Here is a 25,937-nt window from a genome sequence, read left to right on the forward strand (position 1 = left end):
ACTATTGGCTTTCTTTCATTAGTCTCTTTCAGCCATTGCTGGAGACTTTGTCAGTCACGTCTTGGCTGTGCCCAGTGGAATATTCACCTTTTGCCTAAAAGTTTTGGCAATTTGAATGTGTCCTTCTGCATCTGCTACTGCGTTTGCATTGCAAATCATAAGGGGTTACTATACAACTATCACCCTCTCTGTCTGCTCCTGCTGGATCCCCTCTTAAGAGTCTCGCTCTAATGTGATAATGCTCTGTGCGTTAGCTCATTGGCTTCGCCAGTTCTTTTTTTTGTTTTGCACACATGCACAGCCACTTTAAAAAGCAATATTTTTACTTTTTGTAAATTATTTTTAGACTTTTAACATCTATTTCATAAGCTTGCAAAAAAGAAGGCAATAAAAAAGCAGAAGGCTTGTAAAGGTCAGACTTATTGGCTTTGCCAATCCTTGTTAGGTCTGGTTTGATATACAGCATTATCTGTTTTGCCAGTTCTCTTGAAGTCAATACATATCACCACATAAAATAAACAATGCATATACTTGGGGTCTGTCCTTTTCACTCAGTGCTGTGTTGGAATGTCATTCATATTGTACTTCAGCCTATAGTTAGCAAATATAAAGTGAGGCAATGGGTCAACCCCCTTCGCCACTGGCTTTCCTGCTACTGTCATGAATATTTTGGGTCGACATTGGGTAATTAGACAAGCACTGCATAATTGTGCGTGACACCATTTTGGTTTCTATGTGCACCCAGAAGTGACAATTGCAGAGAAGCAGATAAGTCTACCACCAGCCACCGCCTGATATACGGAGTATAATTCACAAGCTAAGCTAGGGTGCCGCAAACCCCTGCACAGAACTTTTTATAGTGCTCAGTCCCAGAGCATCATCTGAGGCCCCCTGTGGTGCTGAGAGCAATGTGAACTGCACTTGAGTCACTACAGACACCTCTGTCATGCCTGGCCTCAACACGCCAGCATCGCCACCACCTGAGTTCAGAGTCTGATGTTAGATGGTCAATTATCTATTTTGTTACCCCCTTTGAAATATATGTATTGTTCGGCTCCTTTTTACCCACTTCACAGGCTATTGCATTAATGTTGTTTCTGTGAATGAAATCCCTGTGATAAATCTACACGAAGCCTCATGCGTTTATGCCAAGTGGTCCCTATATCATTTGTGACCTAGGCTCTTCACTCCTGTACATTCATGGGTCAAAGAGTGCAACACATGTTAATATGGGGAGAGGAGACAGCCTCTGATTAACAGGATACCACAATTGCAAAACATAATACCCTGGCTTAGATTTACTAAGGTGTGTGTGTGTGCACTTGTTTAGCACTGCACAATTTTGTGCTCTGCCTGCAAATCTTTTCAATGGTAATTAAATTGACTCTGTGCTTTGCTATGCTGTGCTTTCTGACAAAAGTCCGTGAGTAGAGCATTATTAAACAAACCCCCTCTGTATCTGGAGAAACTATAGTGGTCTTTGCCTTTTGGCTTTTGCAGAGACCGGAGGCAAAGGGGCTTGATCCGCTTACATATATCCCCAAACTAACCTCACCCATATCTTCCCTGTGGCGGCCAGCATGACTCGTCGGTTCGGGGGGGGGGGGGGGGGGGGGAAGGTGGAGGGGGCAAGGATGGGGTGAAGTTGAACAATGTAAAAGCGAAAAACAAAAGAAATTAGTATACACATACCTTGCCGCCGGGTCCCGCGTCTCTGCTCCTGGCTTCTGCTCTCCGTGTAGGACGGAAAGAACAGCCATGCTCCCCTGACCCATCACAACTCTGCATTGCAGCATTGTGATTGGTTTTGAGCATCCTGGTTCGATGCTCAATCAGGGAATGGGGGCCTGGGCTTGTTCTCCAAGCAGGCTGTAATGCAGCTTGCAAGGAGAACGGGGAAGGTGCACATGATTGGTTTAAGCAGCCCAAGTGGTCGAAAAAACAGTCATTGCGCACTTAGGAGTGGGCAAAACGACTTCTCCTCTGCCCTGCTCCATGAGCAGAGCAGCCCCGCCCACCCGCAAAGGAAACATAAAATGATAATAACAAAGTTATCATTTCATATTTCCTTTAAAAGGAAATATGCTCAAAAGCAGTGAGGCGACGCTCCTCCGCCATAGCGGAGGAGCCGCCACTGAACCTTCCACGTGGCTATTGTGGGATTTATTAGAAATGGGAGACTTCCTGCAGGAACAATGTAGGTTTCTGTGGAATGCCTGGGTTTCAGTTCTTGTCCTTGTTCTTTAATACTAGAATTTGTGAAGCTGCATTGTACAAAGTATTCGTCTCCCACACTCTAAGAGCGAGAGTTCAGGACAGACATTAGGCCCAGACAAGATCATTGTACAGGGTTCAGGGGGAAGCAGGGGCGATGCCGTTACCTTCTCAGTCTCTTCAAGTATTACAGTAGGGGAGGCAGGAACTGTGCAGGTTGTTAATTTGTAAAATTGCAACATTCTGATATGCTGCCTTCTGGGCTGACACTCCTGCTAACTTTAGCTGCGTCTTCGAAAGCAGCATTTGGGGAGTCAGCTTGTGATATCAGAGGCAAGGCTTTACATCCTTGGCTTGTGGCATACCATCCCATATGATTTTTCCAATGTTGCTCTCTTTAAGCAAATGACTGGGACTCCATATTTGCTGCAGAGAAAGGTAAACAAGGTCTCCAGTAAAAACGGGTGTCCAGGAATGTGGTGTAACAGTCCGAGCTGCTGACTTTGGAGCTGAGGAACCAGGTTCGAGTCTCTGTATTGGCTCAACATTTTGTGATTTTGGGCAAATCACTTAATCTCCCCGTACCTACCGCAAATTACTCTGTCCTTCTGTAATGTAACTGGTGCTCATTGAAAGTGCTCCAATACTTTCGGGTCGAGTTCGCCCTATATAAAATTGCAAAAAAAGAATGTTACCCACACTCAATCTGTTCAGTTCTACCAGAAAATCTGTAAATAAATACCTAATGATTCTCTGGGCTGTATTAGAGGAATAATGCAGAACGTTATCTAAACACGCTGCAACTCTAGAATATGATTACTTATTGCCATACCATGTATGCAGAAAATAAAACAACCTGGACACACTAACATCAGGTTGGCATTTACACGTGTAAAATATGATGTCAGAATGTACTGGGAAGCACTGGCCCAATGCCTCCCTCTGCATGCGCATCTGCCCAAGTCTCGTTATCACAAAGAGCTGCCATTGTTGAGCCCAGTCTTGGAAGTTGTCAGACTCCACAGTTTACAAATGTTAATCTGTTGTAATACACCGAGTACGGCTGAACAAGAACCAGTTCTTCGGATCCTGCAAACTATAATCGATCTGATTGCCACTCTTGTGTGTAGAGCTCAGACCGCATATGCCATGCACACTCACTCTGTGGCTCCAACTATGCATTGGGATATTATTATCATCACTCGCACAGTGGCTCTCTCAGAGTGCATATGCCACACACACACAAGGCGTGGCTTCCACCATGCATTGGGATATCGCCGTCCTCACTCCTCCGGTGGCTCCCACCATCCGCTGAGATATTGGCATCCTCCGTCATTCCTTAGCTCCCACCATGCATTGGAATATTCCCATCCTCACTCATCTGGTCCTAATATGGACGTTGGTGCAGTAATAAGCAACATGCATGTAGCTGATGAAGACCTGGACCTTGGTAGATTTTAGGTTATCAGTGGATCAATGTCAATGGACAGTCTAACCGAAGCTGATTGCCCGATCAATGTTACACACACACAGACCACAAAGACAGACAGACACATAGATCACAAAGACACATACATGCACACACAAGCACACCACACACATGTGCATTACACACACATGACTACCTGTTTGTTACTTCCATTTCCTGGATATCTGGTCTGCAGTGGCAAAAGGTATGAGCATCTCCTGTTGTAATGGAATAAACAGAGACAGTGAAGAACATCTCAGGAGCACCCTTCATATGCTGTGTAAGATATGTACATGATTATGGCGGTAGTTCTTTGACAACATCAGGATAAAACTGTCAGTGACCTCTTGTTGCAATCGTCACAACCATCCCTTGTGTAACACACTTAATGCGTGGTATATGGTGATTAGGTGGACAAATGGAAGATCTCAAGTGGTAAACATACTACATGCAAAATGCACCTGAAATATTTGGTAAAATATACAGTTGCATTGCCATGTGGAGAAGTGGCACATTGCACACCTACAGCCAATTAACTCTGAAATGATCTACCACCTCGTGATTATCATTTCAAAGTACACAATGGGGACCCATTTTGAAATAAAACATATTTGCATATTGCAGCATGGTGGCCAGGGTCATGCCGCCTGTATTGTATGCGGCATTCATCTGTTCCATGGCAATAACTATCTGAGCTATGCAACAACGAGTTGTAGCAGTAAGGTTTAATGTCCTTTTTTATTGAAGGATAGTCTGTATTGCTCGGCACTTATTGAGATGTACACATCCTTCTCACAGAAGTGTTGGACATAGCTTCAAGATGGGACATGAAAAAATTAGCAGATGGTTGGGTACATAATAGTTGGCATTGCATGAGATTTTGAATGGCAAGAGGTCAAACCAGATAATGTTTATTTACCCTTCCTGTACAAAACCTATGCTAGAATGTAGGTGTGCTGCTAGGCAGCCTGGTTGTGCATCAGCATTAAAGGGAAGAGAGCAGGATCATTTCTAAGTAGATTTGGTGTGGTCCTTCTCACGCCATCTCACACAATATAGTGCAGCAACTGTGATTGATGCACTGCATTGCATGGCAACTTTGTAAATCTGTTCCACTCTATAATTGAACAAAATCCATTCTGAATATTCATTCAGTATGTTGGCAAACCAGTCATACAACCAACGACCCATCAACCTACTCACTTTCACACGCACACACTGAGTCACTCACTCTTTACACTCACTAGTTTACTGAATGACTCATTCACTCACCCAAACTTCTCACACACTAATTCAATTGCATACTGATTTACTCAATCATCCGCTTGTGATCACTAACCACCCTGTGCTTAATTTGTGTAAGTTTCTGCTGGTGGTCATCGTCTGAACTGAATTTTAGTGGCCAAGACTTATTATTCACTATTAGACTTTGATTCAAGTCAATAGAGGGAAAGGAAGAAAAGGGAGAACAATTAGGACGAGAAAGAGAAGACACTATGGATGAAAAGAAAGAGAGCCTGCAAGACTGAGATAAAGAGACATGAAATGTAGGACGGTGGAAGAAAGAGGCACTGAAGTGGAAACTAAACCAGGCAATATTGCTTGTGCACAACTCTGGAGTTTTGCAAAGCCAAAGGTGGGCTCCTAAGAAAATCTTTCAGCCGCTGCACATACCTTTATTTTTCCAAACTAAGCACTGCAGTCATCCACTGACCTCACTCACTGTCAGTCACTCACGAGCAGAGAAGAGAGAAGGCTGCAACCCAAGAACCAAATCAATCAAATGGGAATCCCTCCTTCAGAGGAGAAAAAAAGCCTCTATAATTATACAGACTAACCGTTATTTACAGTGTCCACAAACCATGACAGCGCTTTTTATAACTCATAAAATGACACTCAATAAATATAGGAAGACACAGGTTTTCATGATTACTTGAAGCTAAATGTTTATTCAAGCCCTCATGAAACGTTTGTCTAACTTTAAAGAGAGCCTGGGCTTCTGAACCAGTGCCATATTTCGCGTGTGCAGGCAGTCACAGGACGTCTAGTCTGGTCTTTCTCAAGATCAGTTCACTTGCACACCAGTTCCACTTGTTCATCACAAGGGTGTGGCAAGTGGTGTGCAGAGAGGATGGCAAAGGGTGTGGTTGTAAAACCTGCAAGGCCATTTTATGGCTCTTACAATATACTGTGCATGCTTTATGAGCATAAAGTAACCTTTCTTATATCTTCGTTTTCCCCATTGCTGGCTCTGTCTCAAGGCATTTGGCCACCCACTAACCTACTATTTTTGACAGTATTTCAAACCGACAGACCCACATTCATAACAGAGCCATACACATCTGACCTAAGTGATCAGAAGATGGCAATGTGGCTTGTGGTAAAGCATAGAGTACACAATGGGAGCTACCAACCCAACGAAGAGAAATGGCTCACTGAAGCCAGGCACTGATCAACCAAAGCAACCCAAAGGGGCAAAAGCCAAGAAATCTTTATGAATGGTCCGGCAGGAGGATTGAGCTAATGTGTTAACCTTGGAACCCAACTCAAGCTCGCTCTTATATAAAACTTGATTACATTAACACCTACTTGGGCCATGTGCATCCTCTCTAGAAACATAATATAATCCTTGAAAATGATTACCACATTTTCTGACTCATAGAAACCAACAGACAATTCAATTGCTATTTTCAATTCAGTTGGGGACAGGATTAAAAAATCAACCACAATATGGAGTTGGCTCCAATTAAGGAATAGGGAGGTGGGATCTCATACAATCTCAAACAAAAATACCCTGACAATCATCAATCAATTCAAATCATCTCCCACATACTATATACTTACTCTGGGTATATTCATTTAAATTCATATCTCAACTTTAAAAAATCTGTTTCATGCCTATGTATTATTTCCTTATTTTTAATGCTCAGAAAAAGACTGATGAATAATACATTTACGTGTTTCTGAATATATTATTGTGAAACAAACTTTAATAAAAAAAAGTCTTATACATCCAAATCATAATGTAATCAAATTGACAACGTGGTATCACAATGACATATGCATTCAAAAATGTCCATCATATGCATTCTATAGTCAAACCAGAAAAAAACATTAAAAAATCCAATAGATATTAGTCCTTTTCGACCAACAAAACCTTAAATCAAAAGTCCCATTCTTATAAATTTCTGGAATTCAATCGGTGAAGGGGTGGAGTATTCTTTAATTCTTATGCCTTATGTCTCCTTATCATTACAAACAGGCCACCCTCATTCCCGTTATTATATCGCGGAAGCGTTTGGACTTTCTAAGGGTCTATCTTTAACTAAAGGTCTTCCTCAGGGCTGGGACCTTTGCTAACTCCTTTGATAACTCTACAAGCTTCTGTACTTAATTCGGAGGCATCTCATCACATGCCTCAATCACATATGTATTGTATTTAAGTCAAACAATCTATTTCTGTTAGGATCCAGCTGTTCATTCCCCGTCTTACTTTCTGTAAATTATTTGTAGCGCTGCGTGGTAATTCGTGCGTCTGCTGCTGCCTGAATCCCATATTTCAGTCACCAGTCCTCTATCCAATTCCGGTCCTTAAAGTTAAGGCAGCACGTACGTGTTTCTGCACTCCTCCATGGTGGTCAAATGAACTCCCTTTTACATAATAACAACGTATCACTTGGCCATAAGCATCTTGTGACTTGTAGTTAAAAAAAACAGCATTAGTGTAACAGAAGCATTATGCGGCGTCTCACCTCCTCAGCGCCTCACAGCATCTTTGGTTTGTCATAGTTTCCAAGGTACTGGATATGCAGTCTATAGGACTCTGTAGCTGGTCTGCACTTCATCGTGTTGGCCCTTAACTTTGAGCTTCTACTCTGTCAAGCATGTCGTACTAGCCCCACTTAGAGCTATTGTGGTTCCAAGTCTTATAACTGCATTTAATCTTTGAGGATTCGTAATTTGATTGGTGTATGTTGGATTGTTGTCATTGTGGTCTTGTTTTATTCAGATACATATTAGCTATTTTTCTACATTGGTGTGGAGTACTTTTGTGATGTTTTCATTATGTTGCTGTGTGTGTACAAATACTTTACACATTTCCTTTGAGGATAAGCCTGACTGCTCTTGCCAAGCTACCAAGGGAGTGAGCACTGATTATTCTGAGGGTGCAACTTACTTACCCTGACTAGAGTGAGGGTCTCTGCATGGACAGTGTGCAAGCTATTGCCAAACAGAGGCCCCATTTCTAACAATGTATATGCATGTATGCGTCATTATACATGTGCGTGCCTACAAAATGATATGGGCACCATTTTATTTTTACTGATCCGAGATGGATTGTCAAATAGAAGGAGATTAAATAGAAGTAGCAAACATGTTTTTAAGTAATTGGGTCAAGCAACAATTTGCTGACTGGTCATGGCCAAAAAAAAGTAAACAAAAAATAAAAGACTGCTGGGGTGGGAGCAATGAAGAACAGGTGAAAAGCAGCACACTAAAGAGAGCAGCACGGGGTGGGACCGAAACACGTGAGCAAGAAAGCAACAGGAGGATCCTGGGATGGAGGGACTTGGCAGGGGAGAAGCACACCAGAGAAATCTTGCAATATGAGGGAGACAGAATCATGGAGCATGGGGTGGGTGTTTGGCAGGGGCGAAAAAAATGAGAGAGAGCTGAAAAACCCATGCACTGTCATGGAGTTTTTAAGGTCAAAAATAAAAAAAATGTTTTTTAAATGTGAACAGTGGAAGGGTACAAGTCAGTCAAGCCAAAGGATGGTAAAGAGGCTATGCTCTAGGGGAGAAACAAGCACGAGATGGAACAAGATGTACAAAGACACTGATTAAATAAAGAGTAAGCAAATGAGAGTGACCATAAAGCCAACCAGAGGTAAGCAATGGGCGGACAGTGAGATCATTGCTAGTTCTACATAACCCACAATATGCATTTTTCAACCAAATAGCGCTTTCTTGGAGGCGCGACCTAAAAAAAGTACATGATGCTCCATTAGGTAAACCCTGACTGATTTTTTTTTTACAGTTTTGTTGCTGCCCTAGTTCAGCAACTGTTGTTTCATCAAAATGTGATGAAAATGACTGCTGCTGAGAGGGCAAAACAGGAAGCTAGGTTTACAACCTGGCAGCTTGTTGAATTCCTGCCAAGAACCTGAAAACTGGTCAGTATATCACACGGAGCAGCTGGAGGCGGGAATATTCCCTCTTAAATTGAAAGAATGCGTTTTGTTTCTCAGGGTGGTGCTCTCAAAAGAGCGAAACATCAAAGAGAGTGGGTCTGCCAGTCAAATATCTTCTGGCTCCAGAATGCGGAAAAACGAATGGGCTGTCAGGGTATTTTTCTCCTGCCCCCATCCCCCCCCCACCCCCCTCCCCCGTACAGTATGTTTTTGCCAAGTAAAAAGTGAAAGGTTGAGTGGCTTCTTGTGGTCAAAGAGACACGCCTGATAAAGGAGAGGTGATTCCCACAGCAGCGCTCTGATCATCTGACAGGCTCTGTTTGATTAGACGCCACATTGATTGATAGGTCACTTTGTACCGGTGGCCCCTCCCACCTCACGAGATAAGGGAGAGATTGTGACGGAGCGGGGCCGCGGCAGGGCAGAGGGTCTCACCAGCCCCGCTCTGGGGAGGGAGCAATCTCTAAACAAAGTAATGTGTATAATACCTTGTCAGCAGGAATGTATCTTGACACAAAGACTTACCGGCAATCCTCACAGCCCCTCCTCAGAAAGTATGGCAGAAAGAGGTTTCAGGTCCCCGCACCAGCACTTTCCAATCATTTTTCTGACCCTCCGATTTGCCATTACAAGATCATGGGTTCAAAAAAACCGAAGTAAACAGAGGGGTTTGCTTGGTATGCTTCTTGGAATGGTTGAAGTTTTTTTTTTCACTGCAAGCTGCATTTTACACATGTTGGTAATGCAGAATGCAGCGCCTTGAGACCCTCAAAGACGACTAGCTGCGCTTTACAAGCTCCTGGATGATTGTATGGATGCAGATTGGGGGAGGAGGGCCCCGGATTTGGGGATCTACAGAGCCTCTCTGAAGTTTTTTTTTTTTTTGCAGCAATAAGCTGACCCAAAGACAGAAGAGCGCTATACGAGTGAACAAGACTACTTCCAATTTAGGCACAGGGAGATTAAGTGATATGCCCAGAAACATAGGAGGCTGAACCGACGCCGGGACTGGCAAGCAGCTCCCCACTTCCAAACTCGGCAGCTCTAGGAGCTAGGTCACATCTGCTCTGTCTCCTCGCCACTTTATGCACAAGTCCGTTCAGCCACTAAAGGAATCACTGAAGCAGGACAGGAAACTTTTCAATTACACTTCTGGTTTGAGGAAATTGTAGCAGACAATTTAAAAGGTAAGGACAGTTTCATCTGGGGCCACCCCCCTGGCTTCAATAGACTTTTAATCACTGCATTAGGCGGGCGAGTGTTTCTAGCCCGGTCGCTGGCTGTCAGCGAGATTAATGGACAGGCATATTAAACAGGTAGGCAAGACGCAGATGCCAGATATGACTAATTGTAGGCAACTGTTTTGGAAAGAATGGGGCAGGTTGGAGCACTCAAACATCAAGATTGATTTCTCGAGATTATTGAAAAACAGAAGCTCGCAGGGAAGGATCTTCGCAAATGCTGGAATCCCTTTCTTCAACAGATATTGAAAAATGTTTCTTTTCAGGTTTACCTTTTCTTTTTTTTAAAGCACAAAAGAGCAGATTGTTGACTTGGTATCCAGCCGCTGGCTGCCCGGTGCAGAAAATCTATTACATGGGCAGTGAGAGTGCATATGAAATAATGGGGCACTGGACATTTCCCCCTATAAACACCCATCTCTCCCGAACTGTCACTTAATAGCTTGCCCCAGGCACTGCTGTCCGACTCCGCTTCATAATTGCACAGCTCTGCTGATAACTGTCTTTTGGTCTCGCCTGACCCAGCGCATGCGCCGGTCTGGCAAGACTTTTTGAGAGGGCTCCAAAAAGTGCTACCAGGCCAGCCTAGAGCTACAGTGTATGTGCGCGCGCGAGCCACGCTGGACCGTGATTACTTTCATTTCGCGGCCGCTTTGATGTTTGATCGCGATCACTTTCGCGGCCGCACGGCCGCTTGGCATAGCCAATAGGTCTCACTTTTGGGACCTTATAAGTATTTAGTTATGCAACTGTTGCGTGGCTAAACACTTATAAGGTCCCAAAGGCGAGACCTATTGGCTATGCCAATGCTTGTTTTTATGGGCATTTGTCTGATCTTGAATTTGCGCTATGTTCTTGCAAGATGGAGGGCATGTGCTTGGATGCTTACCGTTCATGCAGCGCTGTGATTTATGCATGGATATATTGGTATCTCCAGAGAAGCAACAGAGGGGGTCCATTCTGACTATACCTAAGCCCAGATTTACAAAAGTGCCATAGTGCAAGGGTGTGCGCACAAGTCTACCATAGGTTTTGTACTGGAAAGGTTCCCTTCCAGTACAAAGTACTATGCCTAAACAACTTTTAAAACGTTCCTGCTTTGTGTGCGTGCTGTACAGTGCAAACACAAGGAGATGGGAAGGAGCAGGGAAAATTTTCATACACTCACCCCAAGTCACAGATCTGGGTGGAATCCATCATCGTTCTTTAGCTCACTTCAGCTCACTTCGCCACCCTAGTTCAGGCCCAGCTATATGCAAATCAGTCTTGGCCCTGTGCCTCATGGGAACAGTCCAGCCCGTATTGCCAAGTCAGATCCTCCCTGGACTGGAAACAAGCATCCTGGGACTGGGTTCAGGGTAACACCCCTCATTGGCCAGGCTAGCTTGAATCCTGTAGTAAAGTGAGCAAGGGACCCACTTCTGGTCATACCCTGCCAACTTAGGGCAAACAAAGCAAAAACTAGGGGATGATGGACAGAGTGCAGAAACTTTTCAGACATGCACCCTCAGTCACAGATCTGGGTTGAATCCATTATCGTTCTTTAGCTCACTTCGCCACCCCAGTTCAGACCCAGCTATATGCAAATCAGTCTTCACCCTGTGCCTCATGGGAACAGTCCAGCCCGAACTGCAAAGCCAGATCCTCCCTGGACTGCAAACAAGCATCCCTGGACCGGATTCGGGGTAACACCCCTCTTCAGCCAGGCTAGCTGGAATCCGGTGGCAAAGTGAGCAAGGGACCCACGTCGGGGCATACCCTGCCATATTAGGGCAAACAAAGCAAACAGAGGGAGATGATGGATAGAGCACTGAAACGGTATAGACACTCACCCCAGTCACAGATCTGGGTTGAATCTATCATCCTTCTTTAGCTCACTTCGCCACCCCAGTTCAGACCCAGCTAAATGCAAATCAGTCTTCACCCTGTGCCTCATGGGAACAGTCCAGGCCGAACTGCTAAGCCAGATTCTCCCTGGACTGGAAACAAGCATCCCTGGACCGGATTCGGGGTAACACCCCTCATCAGCCACACTAGCTGGAATCCAGTGGCAAAGTGAGCAAGGGACCCACGTCTGGGCATACTTTGCCAACTTTAGGCGAACAAAGCAAACACAAGGAGATGATGAACGGTGCAGCACACATGCAGATTTGGAAAAGAAAGGAGAAATTAAAACATTTCTCCTTTTAACGCCTATTTTCAAGTGGTGTTAATTTTTGGCACAAAACCCTTTCTACTATCGTTAGTAATAATGGTTTCGCATCAAAACAATCGGTGGTTGCATGGAAATGCCTGTGTACCACCAATGGAATGCCCCCTTGATGCAGGGTAATGCAAAGCAGTGTTAAGTGCTGGTTTGCGTTACTTTCAGACTACTTTCCAGCGCAAAACAAATTTTGCACTGGAATGTAAGGGGCTCATTTATGAGATTTTTGGTGTAGGGAAGCACAGCAGGGCACCTTGTTACGCTGCCCTACCCCAAAGTGAGAGGGCAGGATTGCACAGTATTTAAGCAATACAGTGCAGTTCCTGTCTTTTCTCCCAGCGCTGGCTAAGTTTCACACCCTAGTGCCAACGTAGGCACCCATAAACCATGGTTCAATGGTGCCTTCGTTGCATGCAGGATTGTTTTATTGGAGGAAGGGGCACCTTCCTGCACAAAACCAATCCTAAGAGGCATTTTCCTCTTTCTATGAGTGCTGCTGAATGTAGTACACATAGAAAGAGGAAAAAATTAAGAGAAATAAACATATTTCTCCTCATTACACCTCATCTCAGGAGGCGCACAGATTTGGCACTTCCTCAGGTTTACATGATATGGCATATAATTCTATGGGTGTTTTGAGTGGAAAAAACCCACCGCAACGCCCATGGAATGCTTCTCAGGCACAGAGTAAGGAGATGCAGCGATTTTTTGCTGTGTTGCTTTACTCATGATTAATGAGGCTATTCAAATCAACGCAGGATGGCTTTGCGTGGCTTCATAAATTGCATTGAGAGCCCTGTGTCACGCATGTACCACTTTATGTGGTGCGAAAGTGACGCAGGTCTCTCATCAATAAGCACCTAAATTACATTTTGTGCTGGTTTGCGTCATTATGTGATGTAAACCCAGCGCAAAATGTTTGTGAATCTACCCTCTAGGGTTTTACAGACTTGCAATGAAGTTTGTTCAAGGTAAACATCTGTGTTCAATGGACAGGGATTTTCAGCGGTTGAGCTCCTGATGCTGATACAAAAAATATCTAGCCTGCATTGAGATACGCACCCCCTCCACAGGAACACTTGCAAGAAGATTCTTTTACCATTTGTATAGTGAAGATTGAGGGAGATGAAAATGGCATTTTAAGAATGTGTTTTTACCTTTTTAGAGGCAGCAACCTAGAACTGCATATATTATCGAGTTTACCCATTAAGATTCAAACACAAACTCACGGCATAATTCAGAATTTTTGTCATCATAAAAATCCTGCTGGGGAAGGCTGCTCACCTACAAAATAATCACTATTTTTCTCTGTAAAAGCATCTTATATTTGCTCTACTACACGTCATATAGAAAGGTTACGTTCTTCCTCTGTTGATAAGGTGATACAATGCAAATATTGTTATAGACACAGTAGTACTGCAATAAGGGTGTGCTAGACACGGGGGACTCATTCCTCTAGTTGCATAATCACAGGTTGCAGGCGTGCATTCTGGTAATTATGCGCCTGAAAAATCCCAATATTACCAGGTGTGGTGTTTACTGGGAGCTGTGTTACTACACTATTCTTTTTTTTTCTCTTTTTTTTACAACCACCAGGGCCGGCCGCTAGCACATGCATGCCAATTACGAAACGTCACAAAGCAGCGACTGATCCCCAGAGGCGCAACAGGATTTCAAAGTTATGTTCGGCAACGCAGAAATTAGGCAGAATACTGTCATTTTAAATTTTGAAAAAAGAAAACGAACAAAGAAAAGAAAAAAAAACTCAAGGCGAGAAACAATCTAAACAGTGTCAAGCGCCGGTGGGGGGACCCCGCCCCACCAGGTAAAGAATCAGGAGGTCAATAAAGATGACCGGGGGTGGGGGGCAGGCAGCGGGGAGGCCAGAACAATCAGCGTAAAGAGTACAGTACTCAGGGAACCCCAGGATCAGGGGGACAGGGAAATATCAGAAGTATCTTCAAAAGGGGGCGTACAAATGTTTCCTCGGTAGGCGTTCCACTGACCCCAAATTCTACCCCACGCCCCAGGCTTGCCCCGCACCAGATATACCATCTTCTCCCTGAACATACACCAGTCCATGTTCTCCTTCCACACTGACACGGTGGGAGGCCGTCGGGAGCCCCAAAGCTGCGCGATACTACACTATTCTTAATTATGGACCTTTGAATGCAGGATAAAGTGTTAATAACACATTTTACCCCAATTTGAGGTGCACAGCTTGGAACGTACGCAGCTTGTCCACACAATGTGCGCCTTGTTTTATCTGGCAAAAAATGTAGAGGCAAACACCTATGGATTGAGCCCCTTTTATAATATCAGTTCAGATGAAAACTCCCATTTTTGTTCAAATCAGGACTTACGCAGGTCCTAGAACGAGGGCCTTAGAAGTTAGACCTTTCATTAAATCAACGGCAAAGTAGGCAAGCAGGGTAAGAGTGGCCTTTCACTTCCACGTCCAAGATTTTCAAAGTTCTTCTTGAATAACTGGGAAGCAGGCATACTGGTGCTGTCCCACTCTCCTCACTTTGCTCACCCACTAACTGCAGACAAAAAATTAAGACCATCTTCTATGTCTATAACAATGTCAATAGTGTTACAGGCAGTAAAAAAAACGATACCTGCTTTAGGGATAACAGTAGCTTTGGGTTTTTAGATTAATGTTGTTTTCAATATCATATAAAATGTGATTTTATACAAATTTGGATTTAATTTCTCCCCGCTCAGCTGCTAAAAAAACAAAAACACAAATACAAATATGTGATATGTAAACGGACTATTATTGTAGTTCAACCTTGGCTACCAAACGGCTATAAAATTGAATTTCTTTTGATTCACTGTTCAGGGTACGACACTGCCTGTTTTGGCATTGTAGTTTTTTCTATGCATGCCTGTCTTCTTAGGTTGGTTTGCTTTATATTCTTTTGCTACTTTATAAAATCATTTGCTTCTAAGGTGTGCTTACATGAAGCTGGAATAATGTTTCATTTACACGTGTTCTTCCTTTTTCCTTAGAAAATGATAAACCTTTGATTTTCAAACAAAAAAAACTGTATTTGCCCTTGTTTTATATTACTAATTAATTTGAGGGTATTGTATTTACATACATTTTCAACTCAAACTACTTTAGCAGACAGTCAATGGTTCCCCTTAATTTGTTTATTTTGTTGATCGTATTGTTCTGATGATGAGTGAGCGCGTGAGTGTTGTAGGTGCCTTTAAGTAAGCAGCCGGCACATTATTGCCTGCAGAAAACCTCGATGAAGAGCCAGAAGAGACTAGGGAAACAGGAGTCTGGGAAGGACAAACCCGCCAACGAAGCGCTACTTTTAATATGGGAAAAAGTGACCTACCAGCGGCGCACGGGGCTTGTAAATAAGCCCCCCAGTTCTTAAGTGAAACTCAGAATGTAAAAGACTGCTTCTCCTGGGATTGGAATGGTGAGGCCTTCTGTTGCAAACGAGAATCAAACAATAACGAAGTGCCCTCCCCTTGTCGAGAGTGCCCTCCCCTTGTCTAGAGTAATGGCAAAAATTCCAGGATTCCTTTAACCCAATCCGTGCTCAGAGCAGAGTAATTTGATAACAGCGTGAAGGCTGTGATAGAGGAGGGGGTTTGATTGTAGCTGCTATTGGAGGTTTAACATTCCTTGCATATTACCTTGATAATACATGGCACGTGGGTTCCATTCATTGGTGTGCCGTTGCATTAGCTTGTGCATGTAGGGAAGTGTGCTGCAGAAATGTGGTCTAGACAGAGGTAAGAGCACGTGCCTGGCTATTACAGGGACTGGACATTGAATAATGATTCTGTCATCAGCTCCACGGTTGATCTTGGGCAGGTCACTTATTGCTATGCTCAGTCCTTCTATCACTAGGTAGAAGTAGAAGTAGCAGTAGTAATAATAACATTAATAATAATAATATAATAACAACAGCAATAATAATAATAATAATAATAATAATAATAAGAAGAAGAAGTATAAGAAGAAAAGGTAGAAGATTAATAACAACAATGTTACTACTAGGACACTGATTATGAGTTTGACGTTAGTGGGGGATCAGTTAATCTGCACACATATTTACCATTAACATGCAATAGGACCACGCAAGTACCATCCACGTTTTAATTAAACCCCATCATATAGGAATCGCCATGTGGAACTGATTTTTCCAGTCACAAAGTGACACGGAATTCCCAATTTCATGGGGTTTCATTCATACATTTATCACCTTTATAAGCAGGTGGTGAATGTATTCTAGGCCCTTTAGGTAGGGTGGATGCTCCTCCCATCAATAGAAAAACATGGACTGAGACTTGCCTGGCGCTGCAACTAAAGCCTCAAGCAATTTGCCTGACCAGAAAATTGAGATCTGGTTCTCCCACCGCTGGAAAAGGTGGGTGTGGAAAAACCTGCCAACTCAGAGTCAGGCAGAGCGGAATGCCAAGTGGTACATTTGCACTGCCTGACTCAGAATTGTGACCCAGTATTACTACTAATACTATCACTATTACTACTACTATTTATATTAATGATCATAGTAATGAGGAGTAAGCATAGTGTCCCTCTGCAGATCAACCCCATTAAAAGAATCTCAGGCTATTCAAGGATCTCTGTGACAAAAGCATGTCTGCCATACTGGTGGGAGCTCTTTTGTCACAGCTCGGTGCTGAGGGGTCGTCATGTTTCTTGGCCCAGTCGACATTTTGTTTTCTTTAAGCATATTCTCAAATAAAGAGTTTGTTTCTAAAAAACAAGAAAAGAAAAGCCCTGACAGGCAGTAGATTTCATCCTGCATGTTGGCCAAGAACAATTAGCGGCATTGGTCCTGGTGACCAGGTGTTCCAGTGGCTAGTAGACTTCCAGGTCAAAGGTTCATAACCTGGCGAGTTTGGTGGGCCATGAACTCTGCCAATTTTTAATGGCACTCCACTCCCCAAACTATAAACAACGCCTTTTTGAAAACAAATTGTAGACATATACTGTGCAACACTGGACTATTGAAAATAGAAGCATATGCCAACTCTCCATTCAAATGCTTTGACCGTAATGGATTTTAAGAGGCTCAAAACCATTCATTAATAATAATCAAGATTAGGTGTCATAAGTGCAACTGTCCGACCTCAATACCGACAGAATTAAGACAAGTGGGACATGTACATGATTTAACAAAAAGATCAATTCTATGTTAAATCCATTGCTGCGCTTGATTGAGAAATACCCACGCCTGCAGTTTAGAGAAGGAGTCTCGAGATTTATGAAATATCGCTCTATGTGCCTTTCATAGCGTTCCCAGGCAGATGTTCCCTTTATGGAAATGTAAGAATTCTAGGGCATGATGCAGTATGCAAAGTTACATCACCAGCAGTTTCAGCAGCAGATGCGGCTGTGGTAAACCTCTACAGGCCAAGATACCAGGAGGAGGCCCCAGGACACCATTGTGAACTGGACCAGACAGGAGCAGAGGGAACAAGCGAGAGAGAGAGAGAGATAGAGATAGAGAAAGAGAGAGAGAGAGAGAGAGAGAGAGAGGACACCCAAAGGTATCACACACAACAAAGACAACAGTGGGGAAGAGGTGGGGAATTTCTGAAAGCAGGAGAACCAAAAGACCAATAACAAATGTGAGGGATGCACACACGGGTGCAAACTAGTACAAAATGGATAGCCACAACAAAGATATTTTGCCAGCCGTTTGGTTCCATGTTTGCTAGAGTCTTTAATACTGCCTCTAACCCATAAACCCTGGAAGTGTCTTAGAACCATGAAGTGAGAGAAATGTGCAAATATGAATAAAGTTAGCAATCGTAGTGCTCTAGTTTTTTCAGTTTCAATCAATCAATCAATCAATCAGGGGTTTGTAAAGCGCGCTACTCACATGTGAGGGTCTCAAGGCGCTGGGGGGGGAGGGGGGGGGGTTTAAGCAGCTCCGGATCAGTTGAAAAGCCAGGTCTTGAGGTCTTTCCTGAAGGTGTGGAGGGTTGGGGAGCGTCTGATGCCGACTGGGAGCTCGTTCCAGGTTTTGGCTGCGATGTAAGAGAAGGCTCTCCCGCCCGTTCTGCTTCTGTGTATACGGGGGACCTCTGCTAGGGAGAGTTTCTGCTGTCTTGTTTTCTAAAGTTTCCAATTCCGTTTCATCCCCCGTCTTATCCCACTTATCTGTTGTGACAGATTCTTGACAGCACCCTCAGAGATGGACGCCTTCTCCAAATGATGTTATCAGAGGTAGACCCAACAATCCACATATGGGCTTCAGAACTGCATTTGCCAATCCATATGCCCTCTCAGATTGGAGAAGATAAGCTGAATGTGGCCTCCAGAGCAGGAAGGACAGTGAACATAGTTCTCCAGAAGAGGCCCCTAGAAAATGGACACAATACCCGTTAGAGGTCCTAAATTGCACATAGTATTGCTGATGATTTCTTGATTGCTCCAGAAATACACAGTAGTCCAGACGACACCTGTAGAAGTGGACACAATATCTCAAGAACCGGACACAACTCTCAAAATGAGGTATCCAGACATGGACACAGACTGCGGATGTGGCTAATAGTAATACACAATATACAACATACAGATCTGGATTCCATACTTAGAGATAACTTCATGCACCAGGCACAATTCTCTAAATAAGCTGTCTAGAACTGGGCACAATGTGCCATAGCTAACCTAAAGAAGTGAACACAACACTCCAGATGAGGTCTCCAATACCAGACAGCACGCCACATGTGTCCTACACATTGGCAAAGATATTCTAGAGGATGTAATAATAATACTGTAGATTGGCATTGTGAACTGGACACATTTCTACAGATGTGGAAGAGAACAATGGTTCGGGATGGCCTGAGAAGGTCCGGTGAAATGAAAAACCCTTTGGAGGGCGAGATGATTTAGTATAGGTTCAAGGACTCATATTGGAGAGTGATACTTAATATAGAGAAACAGGGGACAGGAGAGGTCAATGTATGACACTTATTTATTGAACAAAGATTGAATTCAAGTGCTCACATATTTAGTGACAAGAAAGCGTGACATGCAGGTGAGGGTGGACTCTTTAAAAAGGAACATCGCATTGGCAACAATAGAGAACCATTTTTTCTTAGTAAAATTAGTACAAAATAGGTTCGAGTTGCATAGGGTCGACGGCGTTTCGAACTCAGTTATTTGAGTTCATCATCAGGACAAAATGTGAGCATATGAACTCTAGATGTGAAAAAAATACAGAAAAAATAAATAAATAAACAAGTACAAAACATAAATTAGTCCCTGAACTGTAACAAGCATCACAAGCAATTAATGTGCGGTACATAGTGTTCTCCAAAACGTGATGCAGTTTCATATAGATGAAAAAATGGTAACCTGGCAGAGTCAAGCAAAGTGATGGAACTGAGCAGTCTAGTGCCCGGAAGGAATGCGCAATTACAAGATTAGGATGTAAGAGACTCGGAGCTCATAGTGACGAAGTAACTTATAGCGCTAGGGGCGGGGGTTGGGGCATCATTGCGCGCGCATGAATTGGATCACTTACTGAGCATATGAGCGGTAAAGTGACGGGGTAGTCGTCAGTAAAAACCGTGCTCGTCGCGGTAGTGAACGTCTTGATGTGAATCAATAGCCTAGGAAAACGGAGTGATTATGGGTTAAAAACGGACAAGGCGCGTGGTGATTAAAACAGGAGTGCCGGGTGGTGCCAGGATAGTGAGGACACTTACTGAAGTAACACACTAGGTCCAGCCTTCTCAATGAATGGAGGCGCGGTGTCAGTGCCGAAAATTATTCAATCAGGTATCAGGAGGAAGTTGCCTGAGGAAAAGGGGGGGTTCCGTTAATAGGACGTAGTTCGGTGTGTGTACACGGGAAGACGGGGCGGTGCCAAATTAAGGCGAAAGCACTTACTGAAAAGAGGAGTGTAATCATGCCTGCTCAGCGAGTTGAGGCGGGTTTTCGATGCCGAGAATCTTAATCTGTAGAGGAGGATGCGGGAGGTTACCTTCAGGCGGATATTAAAGCCGCAAGCAAGTGGAGGAAGGGGGTGTAGTTTCAATAGTACTTACTTAATCCATGCGGCACTCGATGCAGTCAATGGGGGTCACGGTGAGTGGAGCGAATCCTGGGTGCGTGCAGCTACGCGCGGCGACTGGCCGTGAAGTGGGAGGGGGAGGTTACGCTGCCTCTCTACTATATTGTTGCTGCAATTTAGTTATTGAGCCTACCAATACCCCCTTTGGCTCTTTTGCATTGACCCCAGACTTAAGAATTCTCAACACTGTTTGCCCAACGTTCTGGAATCATGCTCAATCTCAGTAATTAGTAATCGAGCAGTCCCATTCATGCTAGCGTTTTATAGTTGTATACAGGCATCCTCTGAGCCTACTCTCCTTGCTGGGCCTTCACACAATGCGATCCGCGCAGCTGCAGACGCCTCACGTAACCAGGAGCAACCCTGTTCCTTTAAAAACCTCCCCCTCCCACTTCACGGCCAGTCGCCGCGCGTAGCTGCACGCACCCAGGATTCGCTCCACTCACCGTGACCCCCATTGACTGCATCGAGTGCCGCATGGATTAAGTAAGTACTATTGAAACTACACCCCCTTCCTCCACTTGCTTGCGGCTTTAATATCCGCCTGAAGGTAACCTCCCGCATCCTCCTCTACAGATTAAGATTCTCGGCATCGAAAACCCGCCTCAACTCGCTGAGCAGGCATGATTACACTCCTCTTTTCAGTAAGTGCTTTCGCCTTAATTTGGCACCGCCCCGTCTTCCCGTGTACACACACCGAACTACGTCCTATTAACGGAACCCCCCCTTTTCCTCAGGCAACTTCCTCCTGATACCTGATTGAATAATTTTCGGCACTGACACCGTGCCTCCATTCATTGAGAAGGCTGGACCTAGTGTGTTACTTCAGTAAGTGTCCTCACTATCCTGGCACCACCCGGCACTCCTGTTTTAATCACCACGCGCCTTGTCCGTTTTTAACCCATAATCACTCCGTTTTCCTAGGCTATTGATTCACATCAAGACGTTCACTACCGCGACGAGCACGGTTTTTACTGACGACTACCCCGTCACTTTACCGCTCATATGCTCAGTAAGTGATCCAATTCATGCGCGCGCAATGATGCCCCAACCCCCGCCCCTAGCGCTATAAGTTACTTCGTCACTATGAGCTCCGAGTCTCTTACATCCTAATCTTGTAATTGCGCATTCCTTCCGGGCACTAGACTGCTCAGTTCCATCACTTTGCTTGACTCTGCCAGGTTACCATTTTTTCATCTATATGAAACTGCATCACGTTTTGGAGAACACTATGTACCGCACATTAATTGCTTGTGATGCTTGTTACAGTTCAGGGACTAATTTATGTTTTGTACTTGTTTATTTATTTATTTTTTCTGTATTTTTTTCACATCTAGAGTTCATATGCTCACATTTTGTCCTGATGATGAACTCAAATAACTGAGTTCGAAACGCCGTCGACCCTATGCAACTCGAACCTATTTTGTACTAATTTTACTAAGAAAAAATGGTTCTCTATTGTTGCCAATGCGATGTTCCTTTTTAAAGAGTCCACCCTCACCTGCATGTCACGCTTTCTTGTCACTAAATATGTGAGCACTTGAATTCAATCTTTGTTCAATAAATAAGTGTCATACATTGACCTCTCCTGTCCCCTGTTTCTCTATATTAAGTATCACTCTCCAATATGAGTCCTTGAACCTATACTAAATCATCTCGCCCTCCAAAGGGTTTTTCATTTCACCGGACCTTCTCAGGCCATCCCGAACCATTGTTCTCTTCCACATTATATCACCCCAGGTTCGCATAAGGGGTACCCTTGTCCTTTAAAACACATTTCTACAGATGAACACATGAGGCAATTTCACAATTGGATCCTTAATAAATCAACCCAGCACCAGGGGCGGCTCCTCCACGCGGGTGGAGGAGCGTCGCCCCACTGCTTTTCGCAGTGCGAGAGGCAGAAAAATAAAATGGTATTATGAATACCATTTTATGTTTCTGCTACTCGCACTGTGAGAAAGCAGAGGGCAGGGTTTGGTTGGGGGCAGGCGGGTGGGTGGTCCTGCTCCAGGCAGGGGAGGAGTGGCTTGCTCCTGTATTTGTATAAAACAACGATGATGAGCTCTATAGGACATATTTGATATCCTCGCATCAATAAATATTTCTCTGCTTCTCCAGTCTCTTCTTGAAATGAAAGCCACAGGACAACGACTGATCCCAGGGAGATAAATTTGGTTGAGTAGAATTAAGGAGGCAGTGGGGTAAAGCAGTGAAAATGGTTGCTGGTGATTTTCTCTAAATCCTTGACTTTCTGGCCTCTTCCCCAGATATATGATCAAGAAGGGACGCTCCAGCACTTTATTGATGGCGGAGAGCCCAGTAAGTCAAGCTGGATGAGGTATGTCCGCTGCGCGAGGCACTGTGGCGAACAAAACCTGACCGTGGTACAGTACAGGTAAAGTGCATACCCTTTTCTCATACATTTGTAAATGCTGTAATGTCTAAGATATTTATTGTGTCCAGTGCCACTGACTCTGTCAGAATCACTCTTTCCATAAAAATGCAATGAATCCCTACCAAACCCAATGGGATAAATAGGCAGATCGCCCAAAGATTTTCTAGTGACTCTCTGAAGTGGAGACTTTCTTTGGTCACTGTGATCTTACTCATTTGTCTGAGGCATTAAGATTTGTTTCAATAAATGTCCTTGCCTGTAAATGTTCTGTTTAAGGAATATAAATTCTGGTGGACCCTTCCAAATGTACAGTTTTTATGGGGAGCAGGGTGGAGTATTTTGCGTTATGGGCATTATCAGTTTTGAGAAAGTATTTGAACATTGAGAGAGGAGTTTATGAACCTCTTTTAGCAGGAAATATTTATATAAAGCGTTTTACTTATTGTGATAATACTTATTTACAACTAGTAAAACTGTCGTCCACCACAAAGAGATGACACGTTACTTTGATCCTATTGTAGCTGTAATGTGTGACCCACAATCAGCAGATGGTATAAGCTTGTAATGCAATGCACACCTTTTCGAGATATAAGCCTTTTATTTTACTGGCACTTAGTTACCAGTTTTGTGTGTAAACAATATGATGTATGTTTACTTGAATAAAATCGCTGCTTTTTTAACTTTGGCTTCATGAATGCCAAATGAGTCATGCCTAGACTGACTTCTTTATCAGATCTAATCAGAATAAGGAGCTTGATTGCACTATTTGGAATTTCTGATTTTGTGATTGGCTGAGCAAGAAATACAATGTTATGCATCTTGAATATGGTTACTAATTGTGACACTGTTAGAAAGCAAAGCAGTGTTCAAGACAACCTTTGCTTGCCTGCTAAGAACAAGGGTCAGTATGTAAGTCTGTTATCTTTTGCACATCCCGTGGCAACAATTTCTTGTATCTGACTCTTTGTGCTAGCAGTAAAATAGAAGCACAAACTACTAAATTAATATAAATGACATTTGTAACTTAACACACAATTTTTGTCAAGAATGTGTGACACTGAAAATGAGATAACAATTTAAAGCAACAAAAATAACAAAGAAAAAAATGTATGGTTGTTTCCATTTCGTCCATCCAAGTACATAGCTACCAAATGGGCCAAATATTAGGCGACACCTACAGCTATGCCTGGACTATTCTCCAATGGAGCTGTGCATTATGGTACAATATGGTCTCCTTTTACAATTGTAAGTATTGTCTTACAAATCCCAGTCTTGAAAACTGCCCCAGTGGAAAAACACAGATATGGCTTTAGATTTCACCCATGCAATTTGTCAAATTGATGTATTTTCCCTTTTGTACATCACCAAATGTGGCACTACTGTTGTTTCCCTGTGTGGCAAATGACAGGGTGTCCAAGAGCCACTTTACATAACATTAATGACAAGCTTTGACTAGCGAAGGTGCATACTACCATGAAATCTCTGCAAACAGCAAGCGAAATCGATTGGCATTGCCAAAGCTTGTCTCTTTTGTTTTCCTCTTGTGTGTCTCGCTCTCTTTATTGCTTTTAAAGGGCCTGATTCACACAGACTCAGGGCCTGTTGAACTCTATGAATAGTATATTCCCATATATAATATGTGCTAATATAAAAATGTGAGTCAATAATGAAATATCCCATGACTATCCAGGGTGGATTTAAGGCCTAAATATTACACCATCTGGCTAACCATAACTAGGCAGCTATCCCACCACTGGAAAATCTAACGTTAAAATACACCATAACATTTTATCTTCTTTTTTTACATGGGGAAAATATTTTCCTTTAGGCAAATATCTTCTCTTACATTCAAATAAACTCTGGGATGTTCAGTTATCTTCGACAACCAATGTATACACTGATACCAGTGTCTTAGCACTAACCTTAGATGCATAGACTGGGAGTAAACAATTTTGAAAGTTTGTGAATACCTACAAAGTTTCAAATTGTGGGATTTCTAATTTTTCCCTGTTGTCACTCCTACAACTTCCCTTCGAACACACATGATCCCACATCTATCCTAAACTTAGTAATATGGAAAAACTCTTTGATTCTCTACCTCACTTTACTTGTTTCAATTCAATTCTCCATTTTAGGTCTAGCCTAGACAGCACACACACTGTGTCTTAAGACCTTTTTTATGTCAATGGGCTTAGGGACCACCCATTGCTTACCATAGGTTGGTTTAATTTTTCCCTCTCATTTGCTTGCTCATTATTGATCAGCTGGTGTAGGCTTTCTTCCTGTTTGTGTGCTTGGCCCTCGTTTATAGGTAGCTGAGTTGAAGATGGGTGACAAAGGCCCTAGAATTAGGGGTTGCAGCCCATATGGAGGGAAGGGTGTGGGGCAGAAGAGTCTGATAGGTGCTTTTCCCCTTAGTGCAAGGAAGAGGTTCAGAGAAAGTACTGGGGGCTTTTATGAGAGGTTTGGGAGTGGGGCACATCGCCTTAGAAGAAGCAGTTGAGCATGGTAGTCTCAAAAGAGTGACTTTCCATGCATAGAGTTGTAGCGCAGCTCAAGCAGAAAAACAGGAGAAGATCTCCTTTACCAGATTTGAAAGACTGTAGCTCAGATAGTGCACCTGGATAGACACATCTTGGGAAGAGTATATTTGCAAGGTTTGGTGGACTTACTTAAATGGAGCACAGGTATAGGGTTGACTTGTATTTTTTTAATCTGGTTTCCAATTATTCAAAACGAATACCCTTTAAGCACCTTAAGCAGGGCTCGAGTCGGGGTACCACGCGGGTGGACGGCGTCCCCCCACTTATTTTACCGGGTTTTTACCGGGTGGACGCCGTCCACCCTGCCCAAAAGATGGAGCCGGTACCCGAGCCTGCGCGCGCGCTCAGCACTCACCAAACCTAACCTTCTATTGTCGAGAGAGGGCGAACAGAGCTCTTTAAGTTGTTTCACGTTGATGGAGCCGTTCAGTATGACAGACGGGCGCTCGTGGCCGTATATTAGAAAAGGTCAGTATGTGTTTATGCATTTCAGACGGAGACCGGCAAATTTACTGTGGGCAATAAATACGCACCGAACAAGCGCATCTTTAATTTCCCCGCTCCTTTGAGTGTCAATACAGTGACTAATTCC

The 25,937-nt window shown here is 43.5% G+C and overlaps 1 protein-coding gene across 3 annotated transcripts in view; it reads left to right on the forward strand.

Annotated features, from left to right (window-relative positions):
• PRDM6 (PR/SET domain 6) overlaps nt 1-25,937 on the forward strand; it is a 327,951-nt gene that overhangs the window by 189,599 nt on the left and 112,415 nt on the right. For all 3 annotated transcript variants that reach the window (XM_085640772.1, XM_085640774.1, XM_085640773.1), the window contains exon 4: nt 22,675-22,802. In XM_085640772.1, the coding sequence (XP_085496898.1) occupies nt 22,675-22,802 (128 nt within the window). The remainder of the gene's footprint in view (nt 1-22,674; nt 22,803-25,937) is intronic.

This window comes from Triturus cristatus, chromosome 2_1, assembly GCF_964204655.1.
Source record: "Triturus cristatus chromosome 2_1, aTriCri1.1, whole genome shotgun sequence".
Classification (NCBI taxonomy): domain Eukaryota; kingdom Metazoa; phylum Chordata; class Amphibia; order Caudata; family Salamandridae; genus Triturus; species Triturus cristatus.